The 19,356-nt window shown below is 37.3% G+C and overlaps 1 protein-coding gene across 7 annotated transcripts in view; it reads left to right on the forward strand.

Moving 5' to 3' along the window:
- Positions 1–2,899: 2,899 nt before the first annotated feature.
- The window catches only part of ZNF451 (zinc finger protein 451), a 142,552-nt gene continuing 126,095 nt past the window's right edge, over positions 2,900–19,356 (forward strand). For 5 of the 7 annotated variants that reach the window (XM_077162156.1, XM_077162155.1, XM_077162157.1 and 2 more), the window contains exons 1-3: positions 2,900–2,968; positions 3,760–3,843; positions 11,079–11,162. In XM_077162156.1, coding sequence (XP_077018271.1) covers positions 2,915–2,968; positions 3,760–3,843; positions 11,079–11,162 — 222 coding nt within the window. In that variant the 5' untranslated portion in view covers positions 2,900–2,914. The other 2 variants (XM_077162159.1, XM_077162154.1) reach the window with 2 other exon arrangements.

Consider the following 19,356-nt stretch of genomic DNA (forward strand, 5'->3'; position numbering starts at 1 on the left):
GCTTGGAAGAGTGCCAGCTGGCCCGGGGATCCGAACGCGGGGAGGGTCGCTGGCCGCCGCAGCCCGGGAAAGCGCCCGTCCGCATCTCCTAGTTGGCCCGGGGCGCCAAGCGTGGTGGGAGGGCGCCAGCCGCCACGCCCGGGAGAGTGCACTGTTCCCAGCCGGACCGGGATGTCACGTGTTTGGAAGGGACCCTGGTCACCGTTCTCCGCGGCCTGGGGATCTCCAATTCTCCAGTTGGTCTGGGGGGGCCGTGCGTGGGGTGGGCGCCAGCCGCCGTGGCTTGAGGGGACCGCCTGTCCAATTGTCCCAGATGGCCTGGGAAGGAGGAAGGGAGGGACTCTGGCCGCTTGCCGCCCCGGCCCAGGGAAGCCCGCGCCCCTCAGCGATCTCACCGGAGCGGGTTCTCTCAGCTAGTCAGCCATTCCAGCATGGGGTACGCTGTCTTTTTGATTTCTGTCGTGGCTCCGGGAGCTGTTCTGTATCATTTCTACTCCCCTAGTAGCTGTCCTGGAGGAGGAACTAAGATCTGCGCGTCTTACTAAGCCGCCATCTTCTCCGGAAGTCTCGAAATTATTTCACTCTTACAGGACAGTTGCAAAAATAATACAAAACCCACACAGGGGAACTGCAACATATTGCTCCCCAGATCCACCAATTTGAACATTTTGCCACATTTGCTTTTTCATTGTACCTACCTATCTCTGTCTAACAATCCATCTATCTGTCTATTTATCTATTTTGTAAACATATCTGAGTAGGTTGTATATATCATGCTTCTTGAACACATAATACCTCCATGTACATTTTCTAAGAATAAATATATTCACTTATGTAACCACCTTAAGTACAGTTATCCAGATCAAGAACTTTAACATTGACATAAAGCTTTCAGTCTATGGTCCTACTTTTTTTCATATCTCCTAATAATGTCCTTTTGGGCCTTTTCTCCTCCATTATTAGATCAATTCCAACACATGTATTGCATTTAATTGACATTGTCTTTTTAGTTGCCTTTTTTTTTTAATTTTGGAAACATATACAACATAAACTTTCCCTGTCAGCCATTCCCAGGGATACCATTTAGTGGGATTAATCACATTAACAATGTTGTGCTAGCCTCACCACCATCCATTACCAGAACTTTCTGATACTTTGATACCTATACTCATTATGCAGTAACTCCCCTCCCCCAACTGTACACTTCGTGGTGGTTTAGAACTTTATGTTCCCCAGAAAAGCATCTTCTTAAACTTAATTCATTCCTGTGGATATGAACCCATTGTAAGTGGGACCTGTTGATGAGGTAACTACACGTAAGATATGCCCCAGGGTGGATCTTAATCTTTTTACTGGAATCCTTTATAAGTGGAATGAAGTTCAAAGAGAGAAAGAGAAAGCCATTCAGGGAACAGCCAGAAGTTGAACATAAAAGGAACCTGGAAGAAAAGGGAGAGACCAGGAGATGCCACCATGTATCTTGCCATGTGACAAGGTAAGGACCAAATATCACCTGCAGCCAGTCCCAGAACGCCTCAATCTTTGGGGAGAAAATATCGCCTTCATTTAGACTTTCTTATAGCCTTAAAACCATGAGCAAATAAGTTCCCATTGTTTAATCCCAACCGTTTTATGGTATTTGCTTGGGCAACCTAGGAAACTAAAACACTTAACTTTAAATCTCTCTGCATATTCTAGCTGTTTCATGTAAAGGGAATCATACATTATCTGTTCGCTTGTGTCCAACTTATTTCACTCAATATTTTCAAGGTTTATTCATGTAGTGGCATGTTTCGGGACTTCATTTCCTTTTTAAGGGAATATTCCATTGTATGTATATATAGCATTTTGTTTACCCAATCATCTGCTGGTGGACATGTGGGTTGCTTCCACCTTTTGGCTACTGTGAATAACTGCAGTTATGAACGCTGGTGTACTATACACAAAATTTGAGGAATTCACAGAGCAGGTCTCTTTTTCTCAATTTGCCTTTACAAAACTCAAGAACTTAGTGAAATGCAAGAAATATCAAATATTAAACAATTATCATAGATAGAGGTAGTTAGATGGTAGGCAGGCATGTACACAGGCAAAAACCGGCATCTAAGAATAAAAATAACTTTTCTGACAAATTTTTAGAAAACCTTTCCACTGACGACTGTCGACCGCTAAAAATATCGGCTTTTTTTTTTGTAGGGCAGCATCTTAGAAAAAATTAAAACGTAGTTTAGCATCAGTGATGTATTTTCCTATAGTTTGATTGTGCATATTTTTTTAAAAGGCGAACTAATTATTCTGTTTTAATAGGGTAATATCTTAGAACATATTAAAACGCAACATTTAATATCACTGGAGTTGGCCTTTGTTACTTAGCTTGGCTTTAGCTTTGTTTCCTGTTGGATCCTTGACTCTCTAGCTTTGTTTAATTCAAGCCAACCTAGGGGTTTAAACTCCAATCCTCCACTCACAATTTGCTTTTTAAGTGTATTAATACATAATGGGGATGGAAAACTGAAGCTGTAATTGTAAAGTCTCCCATCCCCTTTACGGGGAAGAGGTGAGTAAGGTAAGCGCACTTAGGTTTCTTTCCTGATCCTTAAATCAAATTCGGTTAAACCTCCACACTCCCCGATCCTAGCAAAAAAACAAACAACAAAAAACAATAAAACGGGGAGTGCAGAAAGAGGGACGTTAGTCCCCACCACCGAGCTTTAGGCCTAGTACAGAATCAGATCAATCCTATTTCCAAGTCTCCTCTGCATCCTCCGTCATCTGCCCGACGCTATGCAAAAGGTCAAAGGCATCCCCACAGCTCGTTGAACCGGCTCGCAGGCAGCCTGGCGCAACGCATGCGCCTTAGTTCGGAGTCTTTTTTCGCTCTCTTCCTTCCAACCGTAGGGCGGTCTCGGGACAAATGGAACTACAATTCCCAGCATTCCGCGTGGGCGGCGCAGGGAGAGAAGACAGGGTGGGCTAAAGTGGCTCAGAGGGATAGTGGGCCGGTGCGGGTAGTGCTCCCTTTGAAGAGGTTTGCGCGTCTCTGTCTACGGCGTCGGCGGCGTCAGCGCTCACGCAGGGGCGGGTCGTTGCGGCTCGAGGCGTTGCTGGGCGGGAAGGGAAGTCGTGGCGGTGGCGGTGGCAGTGGCGGTGGCAGCGGCGGCAGGGGCAGCAGGGGCAGCAGGAGCAGCAGTGCTGTCAGTTAGGCCGTCGGAGAAATGGGAGACCCAGGGTTGGAGGTGAGCATTCAGCGTTGGGCCTTGGAGTTCCCAAAGCCGAACCACGAAGGGGTTTGTGTTTTCCCCGGAGTGAGGCCTGGTGCTCGGCCGCAGCCGCGAACGCTGCTGCCCCGGCGTCGTGGGCCGAGCCCAGCCTTCGGGCCTGGTGAATATCTGAGCGCGGAACCAGCAGCAACAATGGCCTCCCGGCCGCCCCCGGCCCCCTGCACGGCCTCCGGGGTTCCTTGTTGCCGCCGTTCTGCTGGTGAGAGCGACATTTTGAGACAGAATCGCTCTTCAGCAAGGAGCATTCCAAGGTAGATAGAGGAATTTTGAAAGGATGCTAACTCGTTTTCGGCGTTGGGCCCCTACAGTTCCTCTTACTCCCTGCCATAACGGGACTCCATCGAGTTCTTTTTCTTAGTCGGGTTAGCTTGGGTTGGGCTCAGGTTTTCTTCAAGAGTTGTTTTAGTCGTTCCTTTTGGAGAGAATCTCGTCCTACGTTTGATTTTATAGCTAAGCATGTTTTGGCTTATTTTTATAGATAATAGAATCTGCCCCTCCGGCTGGGCCTGTACCGTCTGAGTCAACAACGGATGAAAACGAAGATGACATTCAGTTTGTTAGTGTAAGTAACAACGATATTGGGCTATTCCCAGAGTAAAAGACTATGGTAAGCCGTTACGTCGTTATACTTTACCTGTTCATTCACCATTCAGTAAATATTTATTGAATGTCTAAATGTACTAGACACCAGGAAGCATGGCAGAGGATTAGGAAATTTGCCTAAGAGGTCTCTGAACAATCTCAATAGCCACTGCAAAGAGTGTGGCCTAAACTACGTGTTGTATACTTTCATCACACCTCTCTTGCTTTCATTTAGAGCTATTACACTTAATCTAGACAAAATTGTAGTCTTTAAGGAGATGTGTCTTAGAATAGGGCAAGCATATCTTCTAAAAGTAAGACATGATAGTTAGGGAGAAGGGACAGCTAAAGATTAAGGAGGTAGAAAACAGAAGAATAACTCCAAAGCTTTGTATTATATAGTTTATGACATGAAGGCATATAGGTTAAAGACTTCACTAACGTCTCAGATCATCCTGTTACAGCATAGTACTATTGATGTTCATAATACAGATCCCTTTATCACCAGGAAAATGCTATATATTTTTCTGAATTTATTCCCTGTGGGGCAGTAGTTTTCAAGATTACTGTTTTTAAATGTGCAGATTCTTGGGCCTACCTCCAGATCTATGAAACATTATTTCAAGGTTGGGCCTAGGAATCTTGATTTTGGGACAGATGCAAGGGTATATGGATTTCAACCTTACGTTGTGAAGTGTGTGTTTGGAAAACCAAAGTGGGGGCGAGGTGTTATGATATATTTTGGGATGATTTCCATCCCAAACAGTTAACATTTTAGAATGGCTTTGCTTAAAGTGGTGTATCAAAGCTAGAGAACCCTTCTACCCCAAAACAGTCTTCTGATTTCTGTACTTAGTTGAGATTTGTTATTAAAGTCATGTAAATTTTTTCTTAATAGCCTGCCTGTCTGATGTGTAGCTGTGTTGTTGGTTGCTGTAGATTTCGGATAATTTTGTAAAACTAATTATTAAACAGTCTTCTCCTATTCCCCAATAGTAGGACCATTGTAATGTTACATTGTTTGGTGTTCCAGTGATTTTTGCTTAGGATTTCTTCACGAGATGATATTTTTGGTTTTCTTCCCCATTGCTGGTGCATATGCTACTCTCTCCTTTTTATTTCAGGCTCTTGAAGATTTGCAGGAAAGGGAGATAAAATGACTTACCTCTTGCCCCTCCTTAATTGTGGTCTGAAATATGTTTGGTAGCAGTATTCCATAGATATTTAGGATAAGTATTTCAGGTTCTTTATTCACTATGGTGTGTATTTGTCAATGAAGAGTATTTATCTTGATGCTTTGTGCAAATGTTTCCTAGGAATAACATACTTCTCTATGAACTGTGGTCCTTACATTGAGAACACAGTTGGAATATACAAAAATAAAGTTTAAAAAAAATAAGATTTGGTAGTATGCCTACCCTTAGGACTAAAGAATTCCAGTGGGATTTCTGACTAGGTTAATACTTAGACTTGTGTTCAGCTGAGGTTTAAAAATACATTCTATTCAGATTTTATTGTAAATATGGAGAACCCATTATGTCTTTCTGTCAAGAATAAAGAATATAAAAGCAATGTATTGTATATCTAACTTGATACACCCTCTTATTTATCCCTGTTTCCAAATGGTCTCAAAGGTTTGACAGTTACATATGAAGAAGTGAATTGTATGCATTAATCGGAATTGACAGTACTAGAAGGAACCTATTAAAAAGATTTTCTTTGCCTTTAAGTGGTACCACTTAAAAGATACTCAATGGCAGTTTTAAAATACTTTCATAGATAGAATTTGCTTGGCATCTCTGTAATCTGTCCTATACTTGACTCCTCCAGGTAATGTTTATCCAGTAGCTTAAGAGGTTTTTTTAAAAAAGCATTATGATGTTAGTTCTTGATTTACTTTGGTTTGAATTTTTTAGTCCTTTTTTATTAATCTTCCCACCTTTAATCCACATGATGGCACAGCAGTCTCTGGTTTGCAAAATACAGAGCCTGAAACTAAACACAGTATGGTGAAGAAAAGGAATGATACAGATTTGGAGCTGCAAAAATGAACCCTTTTAACTTTCATTTTATTGAAATATCATACAGAGAACAATACAGTTTGTGAGTGTACTGCTTAAGATATATATATATATATATATTTTTTTTTTTTCCTTTGCATGGGCAGGTATCCAGAATCGAACCCAGGTCTCTAGCCTGGCAGGCAAGAATTTTGCCACTGAACCACCATAGTACTGCCCTTGCTTGATATATTTTTACAAAGCCAAAACAATCATTAGAAATACTATAAAAAAGTTTTTTTTCTTGGTGTTTGCATTATAAATGTTACTTCTTTTGGAGAATTAACTTCTGAAAAAATACTTATTTTAGTAAAATACAACATAGAATTTCCGCTTTTAAACACATTACCTATTGTTTTTGGTCAGTTATGAATTATTCAGATATAGGGGCAATAACAGATCATTCTTTATTTCTTTTTGAGGGAAGAGAACGTGTCATACCTCAGAAACCTATGTAATCAATACCCAAATTAAGAAGCAGAATGTTACTGTTAGAACTTTCCATGTAGGTCTGTTCTCATTTTCTTCTTAGATTAGTAATATGATCCCTTATCTAGCCACCATCTTTATCTTTCTTTGAAATGGCAGATATTTGAACTGATTTACTCCCAGAAGACTGTTGTAACTGAAAGTTAATGATATGCTTGTTCATAGTACTACTCTAAATTTTAAGTTATGAACAATGCTGAGGGAACCTGTGGTAATCTTGGTAGCAGTACATGAGACCTAAGTTTCAACCAAGATTATTGCTATAATATGGATTAATTCTCTGAAAATATGGAAATAGTCAATAAAATCAAGATATAATTTCATAAATAACTTTAGGAGCACGTAGGTGAGTGTTAATTCTTTAGTTGCAATAGAAGGAGGTCAAAAGCAAAAAATGTGGTATCTTTTGGCTGGGTGTCTTGAGGCAGTTATTCATTAAATAAATAAAAATAATGTTAAAGCTCATAATATGCAAAGCCATGAGTTAAGTACTTTAGAGCCACAAAGATTAATTAAAAATGCATTCTACCCTTGAGTATCAGTGTTTCATTGAGGGAGGTGACAATCAAGATGAGATCTATGTAAATTCTAACAAAGTATAAGATTCTTTTAGAAAAAGGGCTTAGTGTTATAAAAAAATAAAGGACATAAGTCTTTTTTAGTTTATTGCTTTAGCATCGGTAGAAGGGAGTATTTGTATTTATTTTTAAAGGATGTTTTGCGTAGAAGAAATAAGGAAAGGCATCAAAATGGGAAAGGAGAGAAGAGTGTGAGTAGTTCTCAAGGATAAGGTTTTTTGAAAGCAGGAGGCTGAAGAATGGGCCATGTTATAAATCTTGAATACGGACTAAATTTGAACTATAGAGTAGGCAGTTGGGAATGATCTGAAATTTTTGAAATAGGTAGATCTGCAGAACTCATCTGTATCTTCGACTTCTCTATATGGAAAAAATATGAATTATGTAGGGCTTTAGATTAGACTTTTGTATTTTTAGCCAAGTTATATATTAATGTTTTAAACTAGGTTAAACTCATTGTCAACCATATCTAGTGTATTGACATCATTTCCAGTGAGTAGGTAATTTCTGTCTTGTCTTTGTTTAAGAATCGCTGTCTATAATAGCAGGAATGAAAACTTTATTTCATTAAAAAATGATATATTTTTAACTTAGAATATAGTTAAATTGTGTTCCCGAACTTTTTTGTACCTCTGCCATTTAATTTTATGACCTTGAGAGTAGAATTCTTTGGTTTTATTGGTACAGAGTGAATGAAAATGAGGGTTTAATATTTGATGAGTAGAACAGTTTCAAATAGAATATCTTGTAATTGGAAGACCACATGTATTTATACTTGTAAGTGATTTAAGTAATCATTATAAATATTATGAAAAATCACTAGGTTTTTTTATCTAGATATTTGCACTATAACCATTACTTCTTTTGGGGAATTAATGACTGTTGGTTTTGGTTAGCATTATGAATTATTCAGAGGTGGGGGCAATAGCCAGTAATCCTTTTTCTTTCATTGAAGGAAGAGAAAGTATCTTATCTCAGAAACCTATGTAATAAGCATTGTTTAAATATAGTATTCATACTGTGAACTGCCTGAGAATTCAGTGACCATACAGCCAATTAGGTGTTTAGAGAATATGTGTAACTCATTCAGTTTTCTCATCTGTTAAATGGGGGCAATAGTAATAAGTTATTCTCTCACCTTATGAAATAATTGTGGGTATTAAATGGAATATGTATTATAATTATTACTGATTATAGTAGTAAAATAGAGTACTAAAAAGTTTTGATTCCTTGAATTCATTAAAAAAGTTAAATTTTTTTCTATATCCACAGCTAAAATTAAAGTATATAGTATTTGAGTATTCGTAATTTTGTCTTTTGTTTTCTTTCCTTATTTTTTCCACACAGCCTCTTTTTGTAGGACTTCTTAACAGTCTTAAACTTTACCTTTCCCTTTCTCTCAGTCACTCTATCACTCTATCACTGTCACTTAGCCATAGGTAGTAGGTGCTCAGTAATTATTTGTTGGACAAATGACTAAATATTCTAAATAATTTCTGCTTTTCCTCAGTTTTACATTTTCTATTCTAATTATTTTTCTTTTCCTAATTTTATGAATCATAGGAAACTATGGTTTTTATGTAGTTTTAAATGGTTGCATATCAGTTTAATGTTTCATCCTAATATTAAGTTTTTAGTTGTCTTTTCTCATTTAGCCTTATTCCTTCTACTATTTCTGCAGGTACTTGTAAATCCTATTTAGGACCATTGTCCTTATCTTTCTGGGTTTTTTTCCCTGACTATTCTACTTTTTGCTTGTGTCCTGTCACTTCCTTTCATCTCTATTTTTCTTTACCTATTCTCTGCACATGAAAGCTCTGCCCCTGCCTCTTGTGTTTCTGGGGACTTTGTTGGTTTGCTGTATTTTTATATTTTTATGGGCATATAATGTAATTGCCTAATGAACTTTTTTTTTTATTAGAGAAGTTGTGGGTTTACAAAAAAACATGCATAAAATGATTTTATGAAAATATACCACCCTATTATTAACACGTTGCCTTAGTGTGAAACATTTGTTACAATTAATAAAAGCACAATTTTATAATTGTACTATTAGCTGTAGTCCATGGTTTATCTTAGGTTTCGTTGTTTATGTTGTGCAGTCCTGTGGATTTTTTTTTTTTTGCATGGACAGGCACCAGGAATAGAACCGGGTCTCCAGCATGGCAGGCAAGAACTCTGTCTGCTGAGTCAATGTGGCCTGCCCTGTACAGTCCCATGGATTTTTTAAAAAACTTTTATTGTAGTAAATATACAACATGAACATTTCTTGAAGAGAACAAATTAATGTGATTGTATGATGGGAAAAGCTGTTATATTTTTATCTTCTCTACTTCCTTCTTGGCACTGCCAAATCAGAAGTTGGTTGAACATATGATTTTGACAGTCTTAATGCCCAAGGTAGATTTTAGTCTTAAAAATCTTAAAAATAGGTAATTCAGCCTCTACTGAACTGTTATAGAATATCTGTCCCCCTTTTCTTCTTCTTTTTTTTCTTCCATTTTTACAGCTCAAGTAAAAATCCTAATTCCTTTATTACTTGAACCAAGCTTGCCCAGAGGTTTTATCCTCTAGTTTTATCTTGTGGCTGGATCACTACCTGTAAGAATTGCAGAAGTTATTGGTTGGGCAGAAGTTATAGCCTAGGGAAGAAACAAGATATCTTTGAGACTGAATGATTCTAGGGAAGAAGAGTATGTTAATTTCATTTTCTAAGCTTTGTCTACTGTCTCTAGTACTTATCTTTGTTAGTTTTTTTCACAGTTTGGCTTACAGTTAACTTTCCCCATCGTAAGAAATCTCTCCCTCAGTCGTATTCTCCATGTTCCTTCTCTTGTTTCCAACATTCTAGATTCCTTGAAAGAATAAAAGTAGAGGTCTTTTCTGCCTCGTTCTCTGCTCCTCATTTTTTGAGAATCCCATGATCTTTTTTGAAAGTTGCTCCCTCAAAGGCATTTAAAAATTTCTTTGTTGTGAAATTTGGTGGCATTCTCCTAGTGCTTGTGTCTTTGGCCACATTTAGCACTCTGTTGAGGTTTTTTAGCTTTCTGTTGAGGTGTTTTTCTATCTTTAGCTGCTTTGAGTTTATGCATTTCTGATTCTTCTCTCATCTCTAATCACCTACTTAGGTCTTGTTCCTGAATACTGAAATGCTGGGATTTCCTCAAGACCCTCTTTGACTGCCTTCTTTCTATTCTTTGCTTTTTTGCTTGGCGATATCAAAGTTTCCATTTACTTCTAGAGTTTAATAGTCTTCTAAAGGAGCATCTCTATTTCTAGCTGTCTTCATACACTGAGATTACTGGCCTGCACTTCCTACATTTCCTTCTGTGTGCCATAAGTACTTTAAAACCATTTTGTCTAAGAGAATGTCCGCTTCCTGTTTCTACATTCCTAATTATGCTATGGCATTAACATCCTTTTAGTTACTCAAGCTTGAAAACAGAGATCACTTGGAGTCCTATTTTTTTAATGTATAGATAATCTCCAGGCCTTCCATTTTTTACTCTGTGTTACTAATCTTCTTGAAGCACAGCTCTCATAATAATATTTCCATCTCAGTATTATTTATTGGTTCCCTTTTACTAGTAGAATAAAATACAGGCTTTGAAGCCTGGCATTTAGGACTTGGTCTTTGATGAAGAGAGTATGTATGGAAAGAAATGATGGAGAATAATCCAGGTTTAATGTTTGATCCTATAGGGTTGGGGATAACATGAAACTATTAGTCAAAGAACTTCATGTTTTCATGGTTGGATATCTAACACACTGTTGAAACCCATTAATATTAGGTTATAATTATTATGTCCTTCTAAGTACTATTACTGTATTAATTTTCCTTTCCCCAAGGAATGGACATGGCCTTAATACTCTATAAAGGTTTAAGCTCTCTTCCTTTTTGGTCTTGCCATCATTTCTTATTCATGTACTCAGAAATGTTCCTCTTTTGTTCCTGGTTATTTTGTTCCTGGTTATTTCCTCTTAAGAGGAATCCTTGTCAGTCCCATCCAGAAAACTTATTTGTTGTAAATGCTACTTTGGTTTGAATAACTGCTTATGAATTGTGAATTTACTCAATTCTTTTATAGGAAGGACCATTAAGACCTGTTCTTGAATATATTGATCTGGTCAGCAGTGATGATGAAGAAGAGCCTAGCACCTCTCATAGTAATGTAAGTACATTATACTTGATTTGCATTTCTTCACTTTTGTCATTTAAGAATAATTCTCTAAAGAGTTATTGAATCATTGATGGCTGTTTTAGAAGCTGTAGTGCTTTTAAAGATTGTCCCATTTCTGCTAGAATGGGCCATAATAGGAATCTTTTGCCCAGTATATCTCCTACATCAAATTTTGTTCTCCTACTTTCAGGAAGGATGTGAAATGATAGCATGACTAAGGAAAAGTTCTAGGCCCCAGAGTGACATCATATGACAGAGAAATGCAGTAAAAATTACAAACTTTTTGGCTTCTCTTCCCCTTCTGTCCTGTACTCTCCTATAGAACTGAATCCTTTTCTTCCAGAACCACATGGCCACAGAAAATTTGTTTTATCTTGGAAGAAAGGATATGTGAAGATACTTTAGGAAATGGAAATAGGAGAAGGGTTCATAAGTGAAATATTGTCATCATGTCTTTTATCCTTCTGTATCCCCTACTTTTGGAGTTATTTTTCTCACCTGCGACTTACTGGTCATGGTTTGTCCTTTTAAAGTAATACTTCCCTTACTTTGAGAATCAAACTAGCTGAGCTCTTTGTAGCCGTCTTGCCTTTCCATTTGTCTTTGCCTTGGCCCAAAATGTTTTAATGGGCTGTTTTCTTGATGGATTGGAGAACTCTTGGCTCTTATCCAAGATGACCAGAAAGCTTCTTGCTCTATGATATAGAGGATTGAGACATGGATTTGGAATCTGAAAACTTGGGTTTGAGTCCAGCATTACTACTTACTACTAGCTCTATGACTGGGTAAATTAAGCAACCTTTTAACCTCAGTTTCTTTATCAAATGAGAATAATGCCTACCTCACAGGGTTGTTGTGAGGATGAAAATAAGGTAACAACTAGATAAGCTCCTTGTAAACTATAAACTATAAAGTAGAACTAGCAACTGGAAAGTTTTATTTTGTATTCATGGAGAGTGAATAACAGGAACATTTTTAAAGGGTCTTAAAGTGACCTGGCAGTGGGGAAGCTAAATTTTTTTCTCTGTGTGGAACTTTTCCCAAGTTCTCTCTGCCATCATTGGTTTCCATTTGCTGACTTACATATGTTGAATGGGATTTTTCTTCTTAATTGTTGTCTCCACTGATTTTGCCACCTCTTGTTATCCCAGCACAGGACCAAGCAGCAGGCCAGGATGGCACCACTTGAACTGGGCATATTTTTACTGTCTCCTTTTTCATAATTAATTATAATAGTTGCCATTGGACCTTTAAGGGTAGTGAGGCTTGTTGATTTGACTTCTGTGATCCCCCTGCTAACCTGTAGTGGATTGCATCTTTCGTTATTAATTATAATATTTAAGAAATTGAAATCTGCTTACTGGACATGCATCTCTCCACTTGAAAGTTAATATATTAAAAGCATATTTTTTTTCTTCCTTGGTTTTCTTATTCATGTGGATAACCCAGAGAATGCCTGAGTCTAAGGTGCCATCCTCTGAGAATCATCGCCCAGAAATGTGCTCTAACTGCAGTGCTCCTCTTCCCATTGGAGATAGTAGCTCCTCCTCTGGGAGTTGCTCCAGCAGTCCACAAAGGATAGTTTCTCAGTCTTCCTCTGTTGAGAACCCATTGGAGAACCAGAAAAATGTTCAAAATAATTCAGATATTATAATCTCTGAGACAGAGACACGTAATTCATCACAGAATAATCAGACTCTGCCTTCATCTCTACTTCTGGTCCCCCAAGAATCTTTGGCCTCTTCGGAGGTCAAGGAAGATTTACGTATAGAGTCTCCATCAGCTTCATGGCATGGACAGGATGCCATACTCTATCTCCAGACACAAGTGGCTGAGATGTCCCGAGTGATACGTGATCTACAGTCCAGGAGCTGTTTTAGATTTCATCATTCTAGGCCAAGTGAGAACTCCTCAGTTCCTTGGGACATCTCTACCTCTAAGGAGGAAAATTTATCCACAGTTGAAGAAGAGTCTGACTGCAAATCTCCCTCAGCCAGTGGCAAAGGCCAGCCAACTGACTACAGCCAGTCTAGTTTCACAGGTCTTTTGAAGAGAATGGAACAAAGAGGTGTCATAAAGAGGGTAACGTTACAACCAGAGACAGAATCATGTGAAGGGAAGCCTGATTGTGGGACCTCTAAGAAACGTTTGGTTCCTCCATTGCATCCTCTTTTGAGAATTGCCACCACTGAGGTTTTTAAAGACCCTGCTGATTGCCATCCTTCTTCTTTCATGGGGCACAGGGTATATCCTGTTGCTAAGGACACCTCTCCTTTCCAACCAAATCCACCAGCTGAGGGCCCCATTGTAGAAGCCTTAGAGCACAGCAAAAGAGGAAACACAGCATCCCCTCTAGATTCTACCTCGAAAGAAATGGAGGTCATGGGTTGTAGGTTCTACCATGCTGCTTCCATTGCAGCCCGAGCTGCTAGCTATATGGCTTATATGACTCAGTATCAGCGTAAACTCTGGGAAGACATGGAAGATCTGGTTCATGATCCAGAGTTTGACCGTGGAAAAGCGAGATGTATAATTTCTGATGGCATGGATGCAGGCCTTTGGCAGCTTTGTACTACTAGGGATATAATGGACTCTGTAGTTAGAGTTATGGCCATGGCAGTAGACTACAGACGGCAAGCCTGGCTCCGACTTACATCTCTCAATAAGAAAACACAGGAGAAGATCTTACACTTGCCCTTTGATGGTACATCCCTCTTTGGACAAGATGTGAATGCTGTTGTTTCAGAAGAAAGCAGTATAAAAGAAAATGACTATAAAGAGCACAACAGATATTCTAACCAGCATCGATACTTTTATAGTCATGACCAGAAAACACATTATCACAAAAGGGGATATTCCAAAGGGGATTGGTACAAACCCCGAAACCACCCCTATAGGTATAGAAAAAAGGGAGTGTCCCCAGAACGCCATGGGTACAAGAATTAATCATCTGTTGATGTTCAGCAGGTTAGCCATTGAAGAGTTTAACTATTTTGCTTGCTCATCCCCATTCAGACAGTTCTACAAGTAGGAGGTCATCTCAAAAATTGAATGCATATCTGGAATAATCACAGCTGACATTTGAATTCTAGACTTTTGAAATAAAGTATATAATAAAGAGGCTCATGCTTTGTTGGCCAAGTGAGCATGGAGACTTTTGTCTGAGAAAGGTTGAGCAAAGGTTTGTCCATTATTTCTTGTCCAGAATAAGTCCAGAGGCGGAAACTCTGAAATCTGAATCCTCTTGTGATTAAAGAACAATATATAGATTTGTTCCTCAGGAAAATGTTATTGGTGAACTGAGGACTAGCAGGTTTAGTATCTAGAAATGACTATCACTACTAGATCTCTGTTTACTAGAGCAGAGGCAGATCCTTCATTTTTAGGTCACCTGTAGCTCCTTCTTCTGGCTTCAGCTTAACAGTTTTGACTAGATGAATCTGTTTCAATCTGTTTATGTTAGGATAATCAACTCACTAAGAGTCGATTCTGCTCTCAAGCTCTATGAGACTTCAGAATCAACCATGAATCTGTATGACAAGAACTGGAATTCAAATCAAATTTTGCCAGATCCAGTTTGCTTCCAGTATGATGGCTAGATGTTACAGTTCTACTGTGGACACCAGCTGGAAAAAGAACTTACTACCCGTAACATCGCTGCAGAGATTTTCACAATAACTATCCCCATCAATGCTCTGAGGGTCACAATACCAGTACTACACATAAAGCTACATGTGAGAAAATTCATTGTTGTCATCAATCCTAATGGTCTTTGACCCATCAAACTTTCATGTATCAACAATCTGTGAGACCCTCACATGTAGTCTCTCAGTGTAATAACTTGGGCCTTTCACCAAGCTGGCCTTCTTAAACAAACCTACCTTCTAAACAGTTAACTCTTTGAGCTTGGTAATTTACCACAATCTAAATTTAAAAAACAAGAAAAAACAAAACCAAACAAAAAAAATGTACATTATTGCCCTGGCAGTAAATAAATAAATAAATAAAGAAAGAAAGAAAGAAAGAAAGAAAGAAAGAAAGCATGTTATTCACACCATCCAGGCATGTAAATCTGAACTCTGAAAGAGCAAGAATTCCAAACATGCCTGACAATCTGGTCCTCTTTTACTAAAGAGAGGTGCCATCTAGATGTTGTTGAGAAATTCATAAAATGTAGAGCATAACTGTGAATGTTGTAGTTAAGAGAACAAGCCACACAGTTGTGTTTCTGGGTTTCTATTCAAATGATGGTATTTCTTATAAGACTGAACTCCAGACTTCATTGACATGTTCTTGGTTAATTGGCCCCTTAACCTAGTCACACTTTTACCAATGAGATGACTTATCATTTTGATCCCTTTTGGGCCGGATACTAGTTCTCTACCATACTGGAACTGGCAGCAGATACCTCAGTAATATGTTCCACAGTATCTTCTCTTTAATCTCAAAGCAGTGACTAATGGTATATCAGATCTTACATCCTTGTCTTCACAGCATGACTTCAGGAATTGAATGTCAAGTTTGAGGGCTCTGACTACATCACCTAGTATTGTTTGCTTGGCAGCCAAAACAAAAGTTTATTGAACTTTTATTTTGTAATTTCTTGGTTTGGCACATCTGCATTTCTTTCATCTGCTTGATCAAGATATTTTGGGTCTATTATTAGGGGTTATAGCACTGGTTTATGTGATTTTAGTTTCTTGCTGTAGTTCTCGCACAACAGTGAATGGCATCTTCCTGGTACTCTGCTTTTTAAAGTTTTATTGGAAACTAATTCCCCCTCCTTAACTATAACCGTATTTAATACCCTTTTAATTTACTTTTGTTCCTTTTCCTATTTGTGCTATAGAAGTTGAAAACTCAGATTTCCCTACTTAGGAGAAGTTATTTTGTCAGATAATTTCAGGGTACTGTTTTGATAACTTCTGTCCTATTTGTAGATTAAGCCCAAATTACAATCTTGATGGAGGATATCATCTTGCAAACTTAGCCAAGTCATACCTAAAATTAACAGTTATTTTATTTTTCTGTATTTTTGATGAAGTTTTATTGTTTTGGGTCCATACCAGTGCTCTAGAAACTTTGAAATTGAACACTAGAAGAGCATTTGATTCACTACCTAAAAAGAAGCAAGGATCTAAGGAAACACACATGGATCTATGTAGCTCCACGATGTATACTATGCTAGTTAGAGTCTCATATGCCTTTTATATTGGCACTGCTTTGGCAGTTCTTCCCATGCTCTTTTATTAAATATATGTCAGACTGTATCACTCTTCTTTTTTCTTCTTAGGACATTTATGTTGTTCAGTTAAAAAAAAATTGCTTAGTGAGTTAAATAATACGTAACATTGCTTACCATTCTCCAATTGATATGCCCAAGCAGCTCCAGAGAATTTAGTTTCCCTGAAAGTAAAGGTACTGAGAAATCACCAAATTGTTGAACAAGTAAATAACTTTCTAACGGATTTAGCAGTTGAGTGGGGACGGGAACAGACCACATGAGAATGAAAATAGATTTTAGATATAGATTAAAAGTCATTTCTCGGCTGCAGAAAGAAACAATATCCCAACTCTGTTTATTTTTATTTTTAAATCTTTCTCTGGCATACTTGAATGATGTATGTGTTATAAAACTAAAAACTGGGACCTGGTCTAGGGAGACAACCCCAATAGACCAGGGTATGAACTCTTAATTAGTTAAGAAAATATTCATACTGTGTCTGCCGTGTGCCGAGTCTACAACAAAATTCTACATTAGGCCATCCTCTGATGTTCAGATACCTCTAGGTACTGGAGGAGACCTTAGAATAGTTGAAAATTTAATGACTTGGTGTTCTCAAACGGAATGCATTTAATGATCCTTTTTCTTCAGTGTTATTTCTTGACGTAAAATGTATATGGAGACAATATAATGTTTTACTATGTACAGAGAAATGCTGTTTCCATTAATTGTTATATAAAGTGCCTTTTTAAATTTCATACTTCTGTTTAAAACTTAACATTTTGATGTCCTGCATATGTTGCTGGTGGTATTTATGTGAATTGTGTACAATATCTTAATTGTTTGTATTTTATTATCTTCATTTGTACAATTGCACTAAATGTACTCTCCTTCTGAATGTTTGTTTTCCTTATGGCACTGTTGAACCATTTCAGAAGGTTGCAGAGTATCCCTCCCTTATTTAATTAACTTCATGGTAGTTTTTAGTTATTGGTCCAGTTTTCTGAGCATTACAGTAGCTTTGTTTTTACCTCTATGCTTTAGCTTTTCTGATTGTCACTTGTCTCATATCTAACCTTGTTCTTAGCCATGGTAACACAACCTAAATTTAATAAGTAGATGTGATTACTTGGTAAGAAGAAGCAAGGACAGTAGAGAAAAGCAGTGAATTTGCTGACACGTTTATCTTTTTTAAGACTGTGGAAGCTTCCTTGTCTGTAAAATTGCATTTAAACTTTTTTTTCCCTTTTTAACTGTGTAGCAGCTTCTTTAATGGTATTTAATTCCATTTATTTCTTAGCTCTCAAAATGACATTTGAGGAGAGCGTGAATTCTTTCAGGCTACTTGGATAGTATTTAGTACACTACATTAGTACTACTCTAATAATTTATTGAATGATATGATACCTAAGTGACCTGATTGAAAATGTCCTTCTTAAGGGCCCGATACATCCAGGATAACCTCTCAGGTACTGTAAACAAGGAGGTTGGAATAGATATACTCCAGAATCCCTTTTAGCTGTAAAATTGGATACTAATATGGCTGAACTAATAAGAATGAGTTAAATCACACAATTATTTTTTAGTACATATTGACTTTAGGATTCTGATTTGAAATTATGGATTAGATCTTTGTACAGATAGTTTAAAGATTGCAATAACCAAAAACTTTTTTTTTTTAATGTGAGGTATATTTTGCCCCTAGACTTGCACTATTTAGGTTCCTTTGTCTTTTGAAATTTATCAGTCTGTACTGAGGATAGTAGCTCATCCATTAACCATCACATCTGTAATACATCTTATTCATGCCACTTGGTTGGTTAGATCCATTCTATTTGTTTTTTTCTTTTGACTAGTGGATGTACAAACCTATCTTAGTTCTTCATGTTCCACTTAAAATGTACACGTGGAAGTTTTCAGTATACTGGTCTTGATCACTATATTGAAGGCAAACCTTTTAGTTATTTTTCCATATGTAATGGATGTTGTAAACTATTAAAATGTTTGTTTATGAAATTTCCTTTCCTAGATAAATGATGAGAATATTTCTTTATTAAATCCTTTTTCTGTTATTAATTAGTGGGGATATTTTTGTACTTTTATGTTTTCTTGACTATATAGTATTGAAAACTTTTTTATTATAGTATTTGATACTATTGAGATATCTTATTACTGAAGATTATGTTTGGGTCCTCTGGGATATGTCTAGAGGTATTCATAGTCCAGCCATGTCCTTCTGATGTTAGCATATCAGTTGGTTTACTCTTAATATTTTGATCTTTCTTCACCTTTATAAAGCACCTCTTTATATGTCTGGTCTTCCCTTAATCTGTTTAATGTAGGTTATATTTTTTATTCTCCCAGTATATACTAGCCAGGCTTTGTATTTTTGATGTGGCTTTATATTTGTATATTTAAATACCATGTCTTCAGCATTATTGTAAAAGATTTTTCTAGTTTCCCTCATAATGTCCTCTTTTTAAAAAAATGTAGCTTGTCTGGTCTATTGAATTATATTCCTTGGCTGTTGAACTTTCATCAGTTTTAAGATTAAACAAGAATGCCTTCTTGTTAATGGTAGTATTATATTCCCATTTCTATATATTCTTCACACAAATGTATTATGATATAGTTTATGATCAAATCCATCTTATGAAAATTTTAAGCCCATCACCATGGACTTATTGTACAGCCCTTATATAGTTTTTCTTAAAGCTAACTGATTTTCTCTAGGTCTTAAAGGGTTTTACTGATTTTGTTAGGATAACTTTCAAATGGCTTCTTGGATTATCTAATGCCTTGTCAGGTGTTCAACAGGAGTTTTCAGGTTGTCTGTACTCTCTTTTAGGACTTTGGAGATATCTTTACATATTGAATTTTCTCATATTCTTGAGTATAATCCTTAGTAGAAATGAAAGTATTTTATATTTGGTGATATTTAAAAAAATTCTACTTTGGTTT

Source organism: Tamandua tetradactyla, chromosome 5 (assembly GCF_023851605.1).
Source record: "Tamandua tetradactyla isolate mTamTet1 chromosome 5, mTamTet1.pri, whole genome shotgun sequence".
Lineage (NCBI taxonomy): Eukaryota > Metazoa > Chordata > Mammalia > Pilosa > Myrmecophagidae > Tamandua > Tamandua tetradactyla.